General features: G+C 35.3%; 1 protein-coding gene across 3 annotated transcripts in view; it reads right to left on the bottom strand.

Moving 5' to 3' along the window:
* The window catches only part of ehd3 (EH domain containing 3), a 48,423-nt gene that overhangs the window by 10,230 nt on the left and 16,678 nt on the right, over positions 1–21,515 (bottom strand). Inside the window, exons 1-4 of one of the 3 annotated variants that reach the window (XM_089118811.1) lie at positions 14,724–14,899; positions 14,078–14,296; positions 10,416–10,592; positions 6,723–6,820 (exon numbers count right to left, since the gene is read on the bottom strand). In XM_089118811.1, coding sequence (XP_088974937.1) covers positions 6,723–6,820; positions 10,416–10,592; positions 14,078–14,296; positions 14,724–14,863 — 634 coding nt within the window. In that variant the 5' untranslated portion in view covers positions 14,864–14,899. Of the gene's footprint in view, positions 1–6,722; positions 6,821–10,415; positions 10,593–14,077; positions 14,900–21,515 lie in introns of those variants that run through there. The other 2 variants (XM_039692589.2, XM_089118812.1) reach the window with 2 other exon arrangements.

Here is a 21,515-nt window from a genome sequence, read left to right as displayed (position 1 = left end):
AGGGACAGATCTGAGTGTTAATATCAGGAGGCCCTGTGATTTCACAGCACGTCTGGAGTGCTGGAACTTCATTGGCGTAATAAGCTGCAGGGGTTAACAGTAGTTTGGCAATATCTACAATACCTCCATACGGACATTTATGCAGGCTGCTATAACCAAAGCCATCTTCTGTAGCAACTGTTCATGGGAAGAAAAAGATACAAAGATTACAGTAACACAGGAAAAAAAGGATAGACTTAATTTGAAATGTCTCATTCTTCCTTGAATGACAAAAGTGAAAGTTTAGGTAGTAAATGGCACTAGAAAGTGAAATACGGTCTAGAATGAACAGATAAAAAAAAGAAAATGGTTTTGGCTGATGCTGTGCTGCATTTCTACACTGGAATGTCCTGAACTGATGAAGATGCTAAAAATATGTCAATATTGCACAACATGCACAATAAAAAACAAACAAACAAAAAAACAAATCATGAAAACATAATTTCAATGGACAATGTCTATACGGACATCACTGAAACTAATGATTTGTTTCAGTTCAGTTAAGATGTTGATTCAGTAGCCGCTCCGATGGATTCAGTTCAGTAAAAGTCAGACTGATTCAAACTGGTAACCCAACATTTGAACTATACATTAAGAGATCCAACTGATTTGTCCAAAAATCAGACTGGTTGTGTTGTATGTTTTTGATTTGCAAAAAAAGAATCAGACATACACACGGTCCTCTGGTTTTGACGTGCTCTCTGCTCGCGCGTTGAATCTGATTATTAAACAGGAGGACTGAAGCGAACACGAAATTCTGTAGCCTACATTAATCACAAATTTTTAGGCAGAAGTTTAGGGGGGCTGAAGCCGTAGGAAAATTCTTTCACAAAACGATGTAGTTACGAATCCTCACGATTTTTAAAGTGGGCATACAGAGATCTTTGAAATTTCCTAGTGGGCATACGGAAATCCTTAACATTTTCTAGTGGGTATACGGCGTATACCTGCGTATCACTTAGACTACACCACTGGTTCAGAGCCAACCATTATTTAACACAGCATTCTATTACAACACTAATGCCATTAAATAAACCTTAACCACAAACAGAGCCATTTAAGTGACCAATGCGTATCTACAAACCTACATCGGAGCAACTCTCATCTGTTACACAGTCAGCTGAACATATAATACAACAGAACACCAGTGATTGGATTTGGCAGGAAGTATTTCCTGAAGGAAACAAGGTCTATTTCACAGCACCTACAGAGGAGCGCTGGGAATGATAAAGCTAGTCTTGAGAGCAGCGCTGGCAAGCGGTCAATAGAGCCTTACAGCTGCACGCTCAGAAACACGCTGCACTGCCAAACACTTGAATATGGAATAGAAGGAGGGAGAAACGGATAAGGGGTCTTACAGTATTACAGTGATGAAAAGTTGAATGATGAAGGTAATGTTCACTCTCTACTAATGACTCTCTAAACAGTGGGGCGACTAAGATCATATTTCCTTTTAATTGCCAAAAAAAAAAAAAAAAATACACAACCTAAAAGATAGAAGCCTATGTGTAAAGTGTATATATATATATATATATATATACACACACACACACACACACACAAATACAAAAATACCACTTTAATATGGTATCATTGCATAGTCGACTATATTGTGAATATACTGCATGCTGTGTCGGTGTAAAGTTTATAATGCTTTCTGTGAGATGCCATTCTTGTAATGGATGCATTAAAAATTGCTGATGGACGTTATTAATGGAGTCATCTGGGTGAGGAAGCATCTTTCAGTGCTGGTGCTCTACACTTTACAGTAAGGTTACTCTGACATTGATACTGCAGGTGCTGTCAGGAAAAGGCTGAGTTCATCTCACCCACCAAAATTATGATTATATATTAGGGTCATTAAGATGTGTTTAAAGAAATGTATACTTTTATTCTGCAAAGGTGCATTAAATTGATCAAAAGTGGCAGTAAAGACTTAAATTGTTACAAAAATGTATTTTGAACTTTCTAATCTATTCAAAGACTCCTGAAGAGAATGCATGACTGACTGTTTTCATCTTTGATAATGATAAGAAATGTTTCTTGAGAAAATCAGCACATTAGAGTATGATTTCTGAAAGATCATGCGACACTGAAGACATTAATGATGCTAAAAAAATAGCTTTGCCATCCCAGGGATAAATAATACAATTGAAAAGAGTTATTTTAATTTGTAGTATTTCACAATTTTTTTTTTTTTTTTATCAAATAAATACAGCCTTGGTGCACATAATGTATGTCAAAGTTTCTCTACATGTACAATGGGAAGATCTCAAGTGAATTTTTTTTTCTGTTAAAACATTTTACCCATTACAAATTATATAACTAGCATGATTAGTCATAACTGAAAGTGTAAGTTAAAGTCCCCGTGAAATCAAAATTGAAGCTATTTACTTTGTTAGCGCATATTACTAGTCTTGTGGTGAACAATTAATCTGTGCAAGTGAATATATATAAAAAAAAAATGTTTTACCTTGGTAATCTTTAATGAAAATCTGAAAAGTTACTTCCGGTCTGGAACGGTTTCTTTTTCTGATGACGTAGGTTTCACAGCTTGGGTGGGGAAACGCTTAACCACTCCCCTCAAACCGTTAGTTTGCTATGAGCGAGAGATGGAGAGGAGGAGCGCTAGAGTAAAACCCTGCCCTCTGTTCAATATTCCGTTTCACTTGGAAGTACGTCACAGCACTGGAGAAAAATTGTTTGCAACTTCCGGTTCACGGGGACTTTAAGAATTATAAATTGCCCAATTTAGTGTTGAATCTTGTTATGTTTCTTATTTCAATTTTATATCAAATCATGTCATCATGTTAAATTTGATTCTGAATCCCAGATTTTTTACGTAGTCTCAGACTCTTGGGATCCACTGTATATCTTCTGTAAAGCTCTTTATAAACACAACAGAATTGAGTGCAAGAAAGCAAATCAGACCTGACAGTTTCAGCCTGTTTTTATGTTGTTTAAAAAAAGTTTTTATCAAATGACGACCATGAAAGGCCCGTGGGTGTGCCGTCTGGGACAAGGCTAAGTAGAAAGACAATAAGAGCAGCTATAATTACAGACACACACACACACACAGTTAGCGAGCATAAACATAAACACATGCACCTGGCTGAACACACCTGGCCAAATCCTCCTCACAAACAGATCTCACAGAGCAGTCATCATGGCTTACTGATTTAATTGAGTGCATGTGAACCACCGTCAACAGGAAGAAGCGAAGTGAGCGGCCTGTAGTCATGAATATGAGAGAGAACGTTCCTCACTGTCATCCCATGTGAGACTGTGGGAGAAATTCCACAGACCCACTTGACATAATCAAAGAACAGAGGGCACATGACAGACATTTTCTCATTACGTCCTGCTAAATACAACCGTCACACTGACGTGTCAATGAGACTTCTGGAGAGAGGAAAAAAAAGACAGCAGGGATGCTACTTTAACAAATCTGGGTATGACTTGAGTCTTTAAAGCGTTAGTTCACCCAAAAATGGAGGGGAAAAAGTGTCATCATTTACTCACCCTCTTTGATGACATGCCCCGTAAGACATTCGTTACAAATTAAAGGATTAGTTCGGTTTACACTTAGAGCCCTGTTTTAAGATTTTTATTTTTTTAATTTCTGATGAAATAGAATGGTTAAGATTGAAATTTGGACAAATGGTGCTGTCCCGAGAATTTTAGGTTTCTGTGTTAGCACCCCCACACCTACACAATGGTTGTCTATGTGCACTGGAACAATCATTCATAAACTTAACTGTACTATTTCATCAGAAACAATCTTATAACAGGGCTTTAAGTGTAAAATACCACACTAACCCTTTAAGATTTTTTTAAAGAAATCAGATATTTCTGTCCCTCCATGTTCTAGCAGCAAACTTGATCGCAAAACACTAGATTAATGCTAATGAAGCAGAATGCAGTTTGGTGTAAAGGTGCCATTAGTTGGCAAGAAGCCGCTTGCTTTTATCACATGCACTCATGTGTGAGAACACTCCAAATGACGCAATCCACAATTCAATGGCAACTTTAAAAGCTCAACAAAAAAACGTGTTCACTGCAATCGATAGCTCTTTAAAGCCATAGCTACAGACTAGCACACAGCAAAATCATTATTGGTCCATTTAAAACCCTTTTAGCACCACATGTATTCTCTAGTGCTGTTATTTTTAAACATATAATTATTTTGATGCTAAAATACTTTTCCGTTTACCTAAGAAAGAATCATTTGTCGACTGAGTGTAAACACGGTGAATAGCATACAACTGTGCACTTTACCTTTCCAAAGTATGTCAAATATTTTTGAAAGAAGCCTTATGCTCAGTAAGACAGTTTTAAACAATAATAGTGTAAAATATAATTTTTTTCACTATAACTGAACTGTTTTTTATTTTTTTATTTTATTTTAAAATGTAATCTATTCCGGTGTTGGCAAAGCTAAATCTTCTAAAATCATTCTAATATGTTGAAGAAATATTACCTATTACTATCAATGTTGAAAACACTGGAAACCATGGTACTTTTTTTTTCTTCACGATTCATTGATGGAAAAAAGTATTTTTTTTTAAATTTGAAATAAAAGTCTTTTATAAATCTTTACTGTCCATTTTGATCAATTTAAAGCATTTTATTTAATCCTAAAAAAACATACTGACCCCAAACATTTGAATGGTAGTGTATTACTGCCAAAAATGGGGAGTATTTAACCAAAGCACACTACAAAGGCACTGTACATAGGCACTGTATCCCACAATGCAATGTGCCCATAGCAATATACTAGGCAGTATTGAATGAATACACTAGTACTGTGCATCTATCATCCATGTGGTGCCTCTATAGGCAAAGAAATGACAAACTTCTGTTCTGCAGTTGTACAAGTACGTTTTAGAGAGGCTGGAGTATCAGATGACGACACATTTTACTGTCGAGTGACTACCTCTAAACCACCATTTACTACTTTCTGCACAAATGTGGGCTGCTGAATATTTGTTCTCTGAAATCACATCTGAAATGACCTTGGGGAGCCCAGCTCTTGGCTCAGGCCTCAGAAACACGAGTGTATAATCCTCTGGCGTATCAGTTCGGTCTGTGAGGCTCAATGCGGTGACTGGGTAAAATGAAAAGTGCTGATGCCAGGAACAAGCACAGTGGTAATACTACGGCCCCTCAACTGCAATGGAGTTTTCTCAATGAGTGATGAAGTAACCATGTGCTAATTGTTGTTACAAGGCTATCTGTACAGTAATTTAACTAGAAGTTACTGAATAGCATCTTATATATCACTGAAATATCATAACAACTATATGAAAGTAGAAATGCACCAAAATAAAAATTCTGGGCTGAGAATTCAGGAAGCAATTGGCCGAAAACCGAAACGGAATTAATTAACTAATCAAACTTATTTAATAATCAACACTCAAATAGATAAGAGTTGTACAAACATTTAAACATAAGGTAGTTTTCCTAACTCTTTCGCCACCATTGACAGAAATTTCCTTCATTTATGAGACAATGCTTTCCGCTAAATTCAGGCTTTCAATGTTTTCTTGTATTAAAAACCAAATTAGTATCAAAATATCTTTCAAACTTGTTATCCATCACTATAAGTAGCAAACCAGAGAACGAAAAGAAGCACACCAACCATTTCTCGATACAAATACAGCTGTGGATGAAAATAATATTAGGTGCAAACGCCCCTTTGGTGCAAAACTATTGTTTGTTTATCAAAAATACGTTTTTTTGCACTAGTTTCACACTATAAGGCCTGCAATGAGGCCATTGAATTTTGTATATGTCCTTACAGTTTACAAGCCAAAACAACACCCTTCATCTTGATAAAGCCTCGTCTCACCATGTTCTTTCAAGGACTTTCAACACATCACAATTAAAAACAGATTGAAACTTCGGTTACACAATACACCATCACATGCTGTTATACTCTTCATGAGAAAATCATGGACAAATACTGAAACAATTATAATAAATACAATTTCAAGATCAAGTCTTATGGTTAGAATTTCCTAAGGAAAATCTTTTTCAGTCACAGGGAAAACAAGAACAAGTTCAGATATTACATTTTAAATCACATGATATTAATATGCTATTGTACTTTAAAAACTTTCTAGGACTGGTATAACCAACCAAAACAATCGTAAACCATTACATCTAGAATTGCTAATGTGTAAAATGATAAACTTTATACCTCCAACCCTTAATATTTGACTATTTACTGCAAAAAATGTAGTACAGACATGTATAATGAAATTAAGGATTGGCAAATCCAACTTTTGAATCCAAACAGAAGTTTTGGGGAAGCCAAAGGAGAAACTGCATATGCATCTGATATCATGTAGACTACGGTTCAAAGGTTTGGAATTAGTAAGATTTGTTTTAAATGCTTCTATTCAGCAAGAACACATTACATTGATCTAAAGACTTCAATACAAAAGATTACTATTTCAAATTGATGTTGTACTTTTGAACTTTCTATTGATCAAAGAATCCTGAAAAAAATATTTTCCAACAAAACATATAACTTGCGATATAAGACACTTCTTTCAAAAACAGTAAAAAAATGTACCAACCCAAACATTTGAACAGTAGTGTATATACAATTGCTCCTGGGTCAGTCTACATTTCTATTTTACACACATGTGCGTTTATGCATTTTGGCAGTCGGTTACCTCTGCTGATCCTTTGTTTCTCTCCGCTCAGGATTCCTGGAGTGTCAATCACACTGATGCTCTCCAGAACAGGATTGGGTAGCTGTGCACACACAAACCTGAAGGCCAACCCAAACAAACAGGAGTCACAATTAAGGACACTGCAATCCTTCTTCATCCCACTTATATGCTTCATTCTTGAAGTGAAAATATTCCTCCTGTTCTCTACAGTTTTATGTTTCATTCTTGATTTGAGCTTGTGCTCAACAAGCTCTCAACTAAAAAGTCCTAAATCTCCAAAACTGTGAAGTTGTAATAATTTGGCGTAGATATATGGATCAGAGTGGCATAAACCACTACATGGTAATGGACATGGTAAAACATAAAAAGCAAAGTACGACTTTACATTTTTATAGCCTGAGTAAAAATGTCGGCTCTGAGAGGCTTTCAAAGCAAGCCAAAATGTTGTGCATGGTTTTTGTGGTATAGTGTGTGTGAACTAAGCCCAGAAAAAGTGTGTCATGCTTTGGAGTGAATCGCTAAGGACCTCAGGCTAGGGAAACTTTTTCCTAAAATCATTTACTCTTCTTTTGACAGTTACTATTACATGGACACAAACAACTTGAAAGCACTGAAGAGCACATTCTAGCATGAACATTTACTGAACATCTGGCACCAGACCTCACGCAAGTACAAAATATCTAGCAGTTTAGGCCAAATATGAAAGTTTTAAGCTGGAGAATTTTATTTAATATGAGAAACTACTCAAAAAAAAAAAAAATCGAATTGCAAAATAACCATATTTGTAGCGGTCTTTCTTGAATTGTCAAATATTTTGATGTATAATAATATGCAGTATACAACATGTACACTGAGCTGCTGCTATTTGTGTTTTCATAAATGATATACATATCTAAAAATATATCTGAAAACCAGGGCAGTTGTCTCAAGCATTTCAAATGACATAAACCCACAGCCAAAAAGGGTGCATGACATGTAATATCACATGAGCATGTTTACAACCTCCTTGTACCAAACTGTGAAGAGAAAATGTATTTGCACAAAGACAGTAAATATGGTGAAGAGGAATTTCACCAAAAATTCTGCAACCATTTTAGAGCCAGACCGATTTATCGGCAGGCCGATATCATCGGCCGATATTAAGCATTTTCCATACTATCGGTATCGGCAGTTGTAATGGCCGATACATTTTTTATTTTTTTTTTATTAGATTTTAAATTGACAATAAAACACGCCAAAAAGAAACAGAACAAACAACAACCTATCTACCAATCCCTCCCACCCACCCACCCCGCGGTCTCTTTATAATGGGGTACAAAATGGACAGATAAGTCAACAGAAAAACAGTCACAGGAAATATAAAACATTTAAAAAAATAAATAAATAAATAAAAATAAAAAATAGAGAAATGGGATAAAGTGTTCAAACTGAGTCCTGAACATTGCTTTGCGCAATATACTTGGAGACCTTATCAGCGGCTGTTGTCCAAATTTTTAGTGTTGAGATTTGAGCCAAGTTCACCCGAGCTGTGGATATTTCTAACATTATAATGTCCTGAAGTTGAAACAACCACTTGAATATATCCAAGGTATGTGGTGGGAGCCAGTGTTGAGCTAAGAGTTTTTTTTGCAGACGTTAAACCGGCAAGGTAGACAATTTTTTGCAGCTTAGAGAAGTCAAACTCAGAGTCGTAATGGCCGATAAATTAATATTTCAAAAATAAAATAAAAATGGACGAAACATGCTTCAACCATGTCATGAGTGTTGGAGTTGTATATTATTATATTATCTTATTTATCAGAACTTTAATATATTTTGATGTTCTTCTGTTCTGTTGTGACAATTAAAGAAACACGTTTCTTTTTAAAATGAATTATTATCTTTTTAAAATAATATTATTATCATTTTATTTTAGTTAAAACCCAAATAACTACAAATAACTAATGTTTGGGAAATCTGTTAATGTTTTGTTGGACGTTTCTGGAATAATAAATATAATATAAAAATATAAATATATATATATATATCGGTCGATATATCGGATTCTAAAATCAACAAATATTTGTATCGGTATCGGCCTTCAAAATCCTTTATCGGCCGGGCTCTAAACCATTTACTCATGTCCATTATACTTAACTTCATGTCATTCTTTTCTTCTGTGACTCAAACTATTTTTTTGTCCACACAATGGAGGTCATTATTGTTTTGGTCCTATTGACATTCTTCAAACTATCTTCTCACAGAAGAAAGTGAGTCATACAGGTTTGGACTGACATGTGGTTAAGTATCTGTCCTTTAAAAAGTGTGTGTTGCTTGTCTTCTGACAGAATTGCACGAGAGACAATTTAAAAAATATGTAACTTTGCGATTGCAAAAGGCAAAGAAACAATTTTCTCAAGAGTTTTTCTGCTGATTTGCACAACAAGCAGCGCAGCCTGCCAAACCCTCAGACTACTACAGTATGTGCAGCACAGACCACTTGCACGAATAATCACATGCATGCAATTGCATCCTTATGGGATTTATTCACAAAGAACTTTCACTCTATCACTTTTATTGTTGAGTAATTTTCAGACTGTAAATGACAGCCTGCTTAATATGCTGGTGAGCTCTTATCTGTCTGTGGCGTAGTCATGTGACTGGACAGCCCGATCTCATGAAAGTTCGTGTCTATGGCACGAATGTCATTTCTCGTGGCATTTATACGCCAAAAACAGTTTTTGCGTGTATTTGGCACGCGATTTTCGCGTACATATGATACGCACTTTTTTGCGTATAATACACACGAACTCCCCACCCCCCTCCCCCCTAAACCTAACCCAGGGTTTTTTAGTGCGTACCATATACACGAAAAAAACACTTTTGGCGTATAAATGCCACGAGAAATGACACTCGTGGTATAGATACGCATCTTCATGAGACTGTGTTGGACTGGAGGTCAGTGGATCAGACAACATGAGGAAACTCAATCAAGAGGAGGAATGTTGCCTAGCACCAGCCCCCTCTGTGATGTCATCATGATCGCAGGAGGACCATGCTACTTCAGACCATTTTTTTTTTAGTTGAAGATTTATGACCCAAAATGTAGTAATAAAACTAACTATAAGAAACATTTGCAGGCAGGGAAACTAATCACCCCCAGAACATTTCTTTGTCAAAAAAATCTTGGTCTGATCTATCAAAATTCCTTGCTTCAAAAACTGAATTCACAATTGTGTGATATAGTTGTAGTAGATATAGTTGATATTATATTTAGAATATATAGAAAATGCAATAATTTTATTGGCAAAATATTTTATTCCTAAATGTAAACAATACTCAAATGTAATACTGTTTTTCATTATACTTGAATTACTTAATTATGACACTAAAACAATTAATACTAAAATTAATTTCTTTTAAAAAAGAGTCATAACTATGAAATTCTAAAACACACTTTTGAATGTAGCGTCATTTAATTACATTATTTTGTATCATTGTATGTATGTAACACACTGTATATTATGTGTGTTTTTTTTTTATTATTTTGTCTTCCATCCTTTAGTTTAAAAATCTGTTATCTATTGTTAATGTCTGTAATTGTTACTTTTATTGCATGGTTTGTTCACATTCAACATTCAATAAAAAGCTCTAAATGTTTTGCTCTAAAGTTTGGTTGAACTGTTCATTTGAATAAACACATTTTTATCCCACCTGTTAAGGAAGGCATTGCCAAAGGCGTTGAGTTTCCGAAAGGGTTTTTTGGGATCCACAACCAGTGCGTTTCCTGGAATTAGTCCTTCCATGTTGCCATGCATCACTGCTATAAAGGAGTCAGTTGTGGGTTCTGGACCAATCCGCATACCAGGGAAGTCCTGCTCCAGGAGATATCTATAAAAAGAGATTCATTTAGATCAAAACACTTCTAATGAACATTATCATGTGTAAAATAAATATTAAAAATAAACATTTTAAAAGTCTAAGTGTATCTGAATACTCATACTGAATGTAGGCTCAAAGAAGATGCAATAGTCCTCAACAACTAAGAGACAAGCCAGTGAAAAACAAGAAACAGTTTATTTGAGAGGAGAGCAAACAGTTTTCTAAAATCTAAATAAAACTGAATATCCTCAATATTGCAATAAATCAAGGTTCCCACAGCCTCTTAAACATCAGAATCTTAAATATTTTAAGCATTTATGTCATAACTTTTTTTTTTTTTTTAAATTGGTCAAGTTTCTAAAGCTTAATACTTCAATGTTTAAATGAGGGAAAATATCCCAAACTTACAATGTGTTCTCAGACTTCCATCCCAGTAATGGATACCTCAAGATAAGACCATGTTCACATGATTTCTGTCGCTGTTAAAGGAACACTGCTAAGATGACACTCTAATGTGAGTTTGAGATACAGTAATGTTTACTCTTCTCAGCACAGAGTCATTCAAACAAACCCTGCTGTGGACATGTGATGGCACTGAGACTGTTTGGAATACAGTGTAGGTCAAAATGAGAGTTTGAGTAACTACAGGACACTTGGCCTCAGCTGAGAACTTATTAGCTGTGGTTTATGCCAATAACACAAGAGTGTCAACAGAACACTGGCGTCATTTGGATGTTTTGCCAAGGCCAGTGTATCTAATACAGAGGAAGTTATCTATCACTTTTCTGTAACCCTGTGAAATCACAAAACAATTCAAACTAATCTCTCCCTGGCTAAAAATATACACGATCGTCATTTTTTAAAGAAATTAATACTTTTATTCAGCAAGGATGCATTAAATTGATCACATAACGGTTTCTTGAGCACCAAATCAGCTTATTAGAATGATTTCTGAAGGATCATGTGACACGAAAGACTGAAATTATCCTGAAAATTCAGCTTTGCAGTTACAGGAATAAATTATGTTAAAACAGTTATTTTTAATTGGAATAATAATTGAGAATATTAGTGTTTTTAGGCATAAGACTACAAAAAACATTTAAAACATATTGCCTAACTTTTTGGCAGTGTAGCTACATTGATCGAGTGAATAATTTTAGTTTATTTATTTAATAAAAATAAAAATACATTATGGTGAATTGCAATATGGATACCCTGGTGCTCAAATCAAAACTGCCAACACTTTACAATAAGGTCTTATTTGTTAAGATTAGTTAATGTATTAACTAACATGAACAAACAAGGAGCAATACATTTGTTACAGTATTTATCAATGTTAGTTAATAAAAAATCCAACTGTTCATTGTTTGTTCATATTAGTTCACAATAAGCTAACTAATGTTAACAAATACATTTGATTTCCGTAAAGTATTAGTAAATGTTAAAATGAGCATTAACTAAGATTAATAAATGCTGTAGAAGTGTTATTAATTTTTAGTTCATTCTAACTATAGAAGTTAACAAATGAAACCTTATTGTAAAGTGTTACCCCAAAGTTACTTGCTAATGTGTTTGTCCAGTCCACTGACCAACAAAATAAACTTTGAATTTGAAAGTAAATAGAGATTTGATCTCTATACATCACATAATGTATCATAATGTATTAAAACAGTAGATCTTAAATAGCTTGAGCATAATCTAATTAACATTCATGAGCTACACATTTGTGATGTCAAAAACGGGGGTATCTCCACCAATTTTTATAAACAGAGTGAGCACCACCACTTTTGTATATGGGGCCATGTTGAAAAGATTCAATGATAGGCATGAAACCCCTCATGACATTATAATGAAGTGTTTCATGGACTTTCTCACATTCAGGAAACATACAGAGCAAGTTGAGCTTATTTTCTTAGTTATGTATGCAGTCAGCAGAACAGACACTGTGTCCACTGAGGCTCTCACGGCCCTTATGAATAATGCACAGGAGGAAAGAGAGCCAGAGCCAAAGTGAGAAGGCACATTTGTTACTGCTGCAGGACAATACCTCACATTTAAGACTCACCCCGAGTACAAACGGCCTAGCTATTCAAAGAATCCCAGATTATGTAATTAAAATTAACTATAGCCAATGACATTACATTTTATGATGGTTATGAAACAGAAAATATTTACACTAACATTAAAAAGTTTTGGGGTTGGTAACATTTTTAAAGGAGTTTATGGTCACCATAAGGCTGAATTTATTTATTTATTTAAAAAACATACAGTAAAAACAGTAACATTTTGAGATATTATTACAATTTAAAATAACATTTCTATTTCAATAAATTTAAAAATTGTATTTATTCTAGCAAAACGGAATTTTCAGCATCATTACCCCAGTCTTCAGTGTCACGTGATACTTCAGAAATCATTCTAAATGCTGATTTGGCACTCAAGGAACATATTATTATCAGTTGTGCATTGATATTTTTGTGTGATTTTTGTGATTTTTTTTCATTATAAATGCTGTTCCAATGCATCATATAATTGTTTACAGAATCCACGACTTGCTTAATGAATTCATAATGTTTGTATAGACCTACAAAATCTCAAATAACTGTTAGGCCTAATATCACACTTGCTTACAAAGTACTTAAGCTATTCGTTTAACTTCTCAATCAGAATAATCTTCAGGTTAGTCTTAAAAATGTTGGAATGACCACATGATGTCTTTTCAAATGGATAACTGGTGCATCTCCAACCAAATTTACATCTCTAAACTTTTCTGCATGAACCTATTAGTGACAACAAGTAACTATGGCAATGCTGGAGTCATTGGAAGTGTCTCTTGTTGCCTGGTGATCTTCAGTAGTTTGTTGCTTTTCTTTTTAGACCTAAAAGCTTTAAATAACCCCACAGACAAACATCACACCACAGCAGCGACATTGTGTCCTACAGATACATCTTAGAGCCGGAGCCAGGCCTGTTCTGTTGACAGGTTAACAGTCTCTTTCCAAGCCTAAAATTATAGTATGTTAAACATTGTTTGCATAACATCAAGACTTGTATTAAATGAACACTGAAATTCTCATGTAAACAAATGAATGATAAATCTATATCACTGAAGTCATTACATTTTGTGGCTTATTGGATTGGCATCTCACATAAAACTTGGATGATGCAAATGTAATTGTGACAGTTATATAAAATATATCCCAAATGTTTAAGTGGTGCTGTTTGAGATGATGTTTAATAAATCATAAATGAGGAATAATTTCTGATTTTACAGCAACACGTTGTTGTGAGCTTCTCAGTCCTGAATATATCTTTCACAAAAAAATAGGTGTGACACACAAAATATTCTTACATGTATCCTGTTAAATATTATTCAAATATGTTCTCATGAATAACAGTAATAAACATTATTATAAAGTTTCCTGGCTGATGTTCTTACAGTGCTCAGGACACCACCAGCACCTGTTTAACAGGAGCCAAAACACACATCATACCTTATAAAGCTGGTTTTGCCAGTGGAATACTGTCCCACCAGGAGAACCATGGGCTTATTGTCAAAATCTGCATCCTCCAAAGCGGGAGAGTGAAACTCGTGGAATTTGTAGTGCTCCTCCAGAGGAAGCAGTTTGGTTTTGTAGAGCTTCTTGAGTCCTTCACTGACAGTCTGGAAGACTTCTGGATCCTTCTTCCTCCTGTCATCGGTTCCTAACCAGCTGAACATGGTGCAATTCGAGAATAAGCAACCTTACACGACTATTTCTGTTTTCCTTGGACAATTAGATCACAATATGCACCAACGAACAGTATTAAAATGAATGACTTTTTTTTCTGACGTAGATGTATTTAAGAGTCCATGGAAAATGTTCCCTAGTCTCTCTAGACCACTGACGACACAAAATGCAAAAAGGACTAGAACATATTTACAAAATAGGATGCATTATATAATATTAAGCGTATATATCACGGCCAAAAACATAACAAAACAGGCAGCCTTCCTTTCATTCAGGCTTTGTTGGAATAAAAGCGCGCGCCGCTAGACGCGACAATGTTACCACTCAGCGAACGCAATAGACAGGGTTGGAAATTTGAAAGAGAAAAGAAAACGAGCGCAAAATCCTGCAGCGGAGCAGATTCACTCACGATGACAGGCGTCCACAGGCTTTCCACTGCAGCAGATTTAAATGCCAGTGCGCTGGAGAAACCCGACACTGGAGGAAATGCCCCACTGCTGGCAAAGCCCCACCCAGAGCACAGGAGCTCAGCCAGGGATGCAGCGCCATGACAGCGGATGGTGATGGTTGGAACTGCAGCAGCTTTCCTCCAGACTAGAGATTTTATTTACATCAGTCCAATGATTGGTAAATAAAAAAGCAACTTCACGGATGTATTTATAATATAATATAATATAATATAATATAATATAATATAATATAATATAATATAATATAATAGTAAACAATGACATGTATCTCCAAGAAATAAAAAAAAACGTAAATCTCAATAATAGGTTTAAAAAAATTATTATTTATCAGCACTTAAATTTAATCATAACATCCCATATACATACTATATTCGCATATCTAATGTGTAAAGATAAATAAAGTGTGGTTGAAAACGTCCACCTGGTGGCAAGCCTTTGTAGAGCAACACACTTGAAAATGAAGCACGTACAAAATAGGTAAAATCCCTTTTGCCTCAGATGTGTAGAGCCAAAAAAGGTCAATTTTGACAAACTGACAGACTGTAATTTTGACAGACTGGAGAAAGTAGAAAAATATTTTATTTATATACTGCATTGTGCAAAAGTGCATGTGAATTAAAAACTAGACAATCGTGAGCAAAAGTTTCAGCACATTGTTTTCTCCAGTGCTCACGTATAATGAAATTATTATAGGCTACATATAGACTCTTTATTGTTGTAAGGGTGATGTTAGATTTCATTGTTTTCATTCATGCTTTTGTTTCTTGTGTTTCCTTGCAGTTTATTCTTGTTGACCTCCTTGTTAATTTCCTTGGTTTATTTACTTTGAGTATGTTTATGCTCTTTTGTATTCCTGTGTATTATTCTGCAACCTTTAGTGTTCTGGTTTGATTATTGAAGAATTTTGAATTCATACATCTTCATGTGTATTGAATGGAACAAACCAAGAATGTGACAATTATATGTGGATATTTAGGCCTATATTCAGTTCATTGTTGTTTGTAATAACTTCAAGGTGGGCCCAAAGACTGTGAATTACGACTAAAAGAAGATAAGCCTGCAGGCAATATTCAGCATAGTTAGGGTACCACAAAGCCTACTTTAGAGGAATGGAAGAGGATTTTGTAAATATTTTTTTTATACCAAAAGTATATTTTCATAATAAATGAAGCCTATGGAAATGTATTTTTAAATGTATCACTTTATAAAAAGAAAAAACTCATTAAATAAATAGGAAATAGAAAACAAGATTTTATTTTATCAAATCGCGTTTTAAGTGCTAAGATGCAAATTTTAAACGAGTAGCCTATAAGCGTGTAAATAGAACACACCACCAGATGGTGCAATAAGACAACGAAACATTACTTCGAAGGCCTAATAACAGTGACTGTTGATATTAATACATTTTCAATTTTTTCCCTCTTGAGTGATTATTCTAAAATAAACATTGTACAACAATTTGATAACAACATTTGTTGACACTCACTGTCCAAGCTGTGGATGAATATACTGATGTAATGTAACAGCGAAGTTAAGCGAAAATATATTGGGTCAAACCTCATAGACTGGAAATTTTAATAGCTACATCAACACTTCCAAACTAAAAGGGTGGAAAGTGTGACTATATGCTTTTACCACTAGATGTCTCTCTCAGTCACACAAACGGGTTTGGTCTTTCGTTTCAAAGTTGAATTAAAGTCGAGAACAAAACATTAGGATTACTGGAGAAACTAATGAAAACAAACTGCTGCTGTAATCACATCATATTATTATTACATTCTTGTGAGTTAAAAGACAGAGTCAGATAATAGATGTAATATGCTGTGAATCAGTTTGGTCATGTAATAGAGAGCAGAAACAAGTTCCTCTCCTTTGTATTTTTGATGAAAGGAACATGGAAGCAAACAACCATGACACGTTTTCCTAGATGAGGGGCTGAATTTTTATGATTGAAAAAGGAAGATAATTGAAACTGGGCTATTTCATTTTCAGGACATGTATTGTATACCACAATGTCCTTGTTAGTGGCTGATGAAGCACAACAGATACGAAGACACACTCCTCCAAAGCTCTATTTCATGCGCATGAAGGCCTGAGGCTGTTCATGTTGCTCTCTGAATCCCATTACAACAGCCAACTGTTGTACAGTAGTACTGTGACAACAGTAGCTTGTCTAATGGAGGATCAAAGCAAAATAAGTGTGTAGACCTTTGCCCCTTTAGCACTGTGAATCCAGCTGGAATGTGCACTGTATCAAAGCTATACAGGTATCAAAGACTCTCCTAAATTAAAATGTTGTCTTCATTTACTCACTGTATGACCTGTATGACTTTCTGTCTTCTATGATACACAAAAGAAGGTATTTTGAAGAATGTTGGTAACTAAATAGATTTGGTGACCATAGTTTTGATGGCCAGATTACCCCCCACACAAAATATTTTCTTTTATGTTTCACAGAGGAAAGAAAGTCACACAGTTTTGGAATGAGATCTAAATCATAACTGAATGATCATTTTTGGGTGAACTATCACTTTAACGTGAAAAACATCCAGTGTGCTTCTATAATTTTTTTATTGGGTAGTTATAAGTTGGCCATTGTTAAATGAATAAATGTCAATATTTACTCAGTTTAACCTTTTTTACAAACTAATACCTAATTTCCTTTCCAGAGACATTTTCCAAAATGCAAATATCAAAACTCACTTGCAACAATGGCCAGATTTATTGATTTTTCATCATATTACATGACCCACAATGAATAAATGCATGGTCATAAAATATTAATTTGAGATTAAGTTATTTTATTTACCTGTATAGGCCTACAGGTATTATTTTAAAACCTTCCCTGAAGAAAAAAATTTTCAATGTATAAAAAAAATTGGCCAAGCAACAGGATGAATGCTGCAGCAATATTACAGTAATTTTCATGTTGAAACTGATTGTTGTGAAAATGGCACTAGATGGAGCTGCATTTGTATGAAACAAGAAAGTGCAAGTTTGCAGTGTGATCTGAGGGCGATCGGAGTGATGTAGAGTCCAGTGTTACCATGGAAAACATCAAGAATTAGGAAATTGTGGAATGCAGTAATTGACCAATCAGAATCAAAGAATTCTAGTGTCCCGTGTAATAATGAGGATGAGATTGTAATTCTTGGATGAACCATTCGTTTAATTTAGCCTTAGAATAAACACGGGAATGCAATCTCAAGAAAAACCGCAGAAGGTGTCCGGGTAAATTTTGAGGGAACAATGAAAGGAGACAGTCTCATAAAGTGGCAGAGAGAGGTGGATACCTAGGGAGTGCAATGCTCCATCTGTCTTATCATATTTAAGGCCTAAATCTCTGGGGTTTCTCGCGCAGACTTGATTTATAATCTGTCATACATCTTGATGAGTTCGCCAGGCATAGCATGTGTTTGTGTGATTCTGTCACTTTGGTGGAGCCCACGAGGCTATGAAGACCTGCAACCTGTTTGTGCCAACTCACTCTTGAATTATCTGGCAGATCTGTATATAGTGGTATCACAAATTATTAAGAGATTACTTAAATTCAAGAATATGCCATCCTGCATTTATCTCATGCGCTTTTGTCACACGTCCAATTTCCAATAGTTGTGCAGTATTACCGTCGATAAGAAGAAATTTTTTTTTCTCTCACTCTCCTCTTGAGCTGAGATGTGGGCTGGCAGCTCATTCTGAACATTTAACAGTTTGAGTGGCTTCACAAGGATCCAATTATACACACATATTAAGCCATACAGTGGAGTGTTTAATAGCATAAATTGCCATGGCGTATTTTTCAATCCTGTTAAAATTATGTTTTATTTACCATATCAGATGTTAGGGGGTTTCGCGGCTAGCTCTGGGTAATCCAGACAGAAAAGAAATATCACAAATGAGATCTCTTTACAGTAATATCTCAATTGTTGCTTCTAGACAGCATTCACAGACAGCAGATTACAGAAACCAAAAGAAGACTTCAAACACCCCAGTCATTGTTTCAGACCTCATCAGTGTCTCAAACTGTGCACAGATTTGCCAAGATATTGAGTATGCAATGAAAAATCAGCAAGCTCAACATGAACTCAAACGTTTTGTATTCAAATTGTTTTTAAACCAAATTATCCACAGATTGTCCACTGCATATAGTTATATAAATGCTGTAGCAGATCTAGGCAGGTGGAGCTGGGATGGTTGAAGATTTCAGAGGAACTAGCTCACAGCAAACAATGAACCACACTATTTAAGGCCCTGTTTACACGAGAACACTCGCGGGTGAAAACGTAAAAATATATAAAAAAAAAAAGTGAAAACCACCCTCCAAAGTGGAAATCTTAAAAACGCTCCACCGCCGCGTTCCCGTGTAAGGGTAAGGGTAAAAACGCAAAAGTCTGCTTAACAGTGAAGATTGTACGCAGGCGCGCGGACTTGGTGTTGTTGTCGTGTGGCAGTGCTTCACATCGCCACCTAGCCGCCTGGAGTGCATACTACATTGAATTTCACACACTTTTGCGTCACCATATGCACGCGGATTTCCCACCCAAAACGCTCGTCTAAACGCAGAATAAAACGTTTCTGTGTAAACATAGCCTAAATGTTGAACAAGCACTCTCATTGACTGCAGGATCAACAGGCCAATCAGCTTGTGCCATTCGATAATTATGTGATTGCTTGTAGATTGCATGTCAAGCACGATCACTCTGCAACCTCTAGAGTTTTGTGACTAAACTAGATTTGTCAACAACTGTCTGTTTTATTTGTCCTAAAGGGATTTTAGAAGAAATATAAGACCAGCCCATTCTCACCCCCAAGGCGTCACCTAACTGACTGTCATAATGTAGCACATGTGGTGTTTTGTGTTCCTGTCTCTGTCTTTGCTCCTCATTTCTTGTTATCTGATTATTAATTATTTTGTCCCACCTGTTTTCCTCATTAGCCTCCTTGTTTGCTCTCATATTTAGTCTCCCTGTGTTTGTAGTCCTGTGCTGGTTCGTTGTTATCATGTTTTACCTCCTTTACTTTTTGTCTGTTTTTGTTTGTTAGTTTTTGTATTCATATTTACTTTTATTAAATCCTCTTTCTGCACTTGAGTCCTCGATCCTTTCCACTATCCAACCGTGACATTTTGTGAACTGTATCCGTCTTAATAATTTTTAATCAAAATATATCTTGCTCTGCCTCTGACACAACCGTGCTCTTATTATTTTTCATTATTCAATCAGTTTCTAGTGGATAAAATCAAGTCCCATCCTACATTTTTTTCTCATGTAATATCCTGTTACACAGAAATATATCACATTATGGACTTGTTTGTGTATTGTGAATGCTGTTTCGCGTTGACTTTGAATAAAACATCTTTTGAGCAATGCAAACAACATGTAAAGCAATATCATTTCTTCAGGGAGGACTGCTAGTTTTTCATTCACACTCTATTTTCAGAAGTTTTGAATAAATGCACAGTGAGTAAAGGGTTAAAATAAGATAAAAAGGCATAATATGCATGCAATTGTATGGTGGTGGGAGTGATGGAGGGTTTGAAAGGAGGACAAAGTGAGATGTGAAAGTCACCCAGCCTGATCACAAATGGTGAGAAAGCTAATGGACTGATGGACTAAACTGCAGGTGGGTCAGTACTACAGGCATATTAGTGGGTCAATCAAAGCACTGCCATCCACTGCGCAGCAGGATTAAAAAGCACTGTAAATGTGTGGCCTGTATCAAATATTACTGCCCTATGCTATTAGCTGAACATTATTACGGCCATTAAGGCAATTCAGTGTTCCCACGATGTCCAGAATCACTTCCCGTGGACGCTTGCTGCTGCATGATGTGTGGCTCTGATTTTCCTGCCTGACTTTCAGCATAAGATCAATGTTAGAAATAACACTGATTTGATCTCGCTAAATTCTCTATTGCCTTTTAGATGGATACATTATGATCTTATTGTGCTTCTTTAGTGGTTGATGATATTTCAGTTTTTATATGAAGGCATTTTCACTCTGCCAGCAGGCTAATAACCGCAGAAATGACTGTATAGATTCACATCCTAATCCTGCAAGACATGACTCATTTTAAAATGCATACAAGTCTTTTCCAGCTAACAAATTTCATTTTGACCGTCCACTTTAGACATTCTAAATTTGCAACTACATGTTAACTATCAGTCATTACTAGAGTGTTGAGTATTAGTAGACTGTCATATCTGCTGACACTTTATTTTGATGCTCCCCAACAGACTGATTATAAGTAACTTTGCAACTACACGTTAACTTATTCTACTAACCTGAACCCTAACGCTAACCTAACTAGTTGACATGTTGACAAGTTAGTTAGTAGAATATTTAAAGTGGATCATCGAAGTAACGTCTAACCAAAAGCCAAAACATCAAAAGAAAATTCCACTTTATCATTTTGCAAACATTATGGGAGTGTTTCCGAATTTAAGTATAACATTTTTAACAAAAAACATTAGATGAACGTCCAACTAAAACGATTCATGGGGAAAAAAGTTCCATGAATGATGTGAAAATAATAGTTTTTTTTTTGTGCTAATATTTTGACATTATTTAATACCAAATAACTTTAAAAGAACATTCTATTAACGTTACTGTAAGAAAGTTTGTTCATAACTTTGAGATTACCCTGCCATAAAATGATCCAAAGTTGAATGTCCCCTGTTAGCTGGGTTAAGTCTATATACCCTTCATGGCTATTTAAAGTGTGATGTGTTT

The sequence above is a fragment of the Pimephales promelas genome, chromosome 13, assembly GCF_988280905.1.
Source record: "Pimephales promelas chromosome 13, fPimPro1.hap1.1, whole genome shotgun sequence".
In the NCBI taxonomy this organism is placed as follows: Eukaryota; Metazoa; Chordata; class Actinopteri; order Cypriniformes; family Leuciscidae; genus Pimephales; species Pimephales promelas.
The sequence above is the reverse complement of the archived record's forward strand: the minus strand, read 5'-3'. Positions and strand labels throughout refer to the sequence as shown.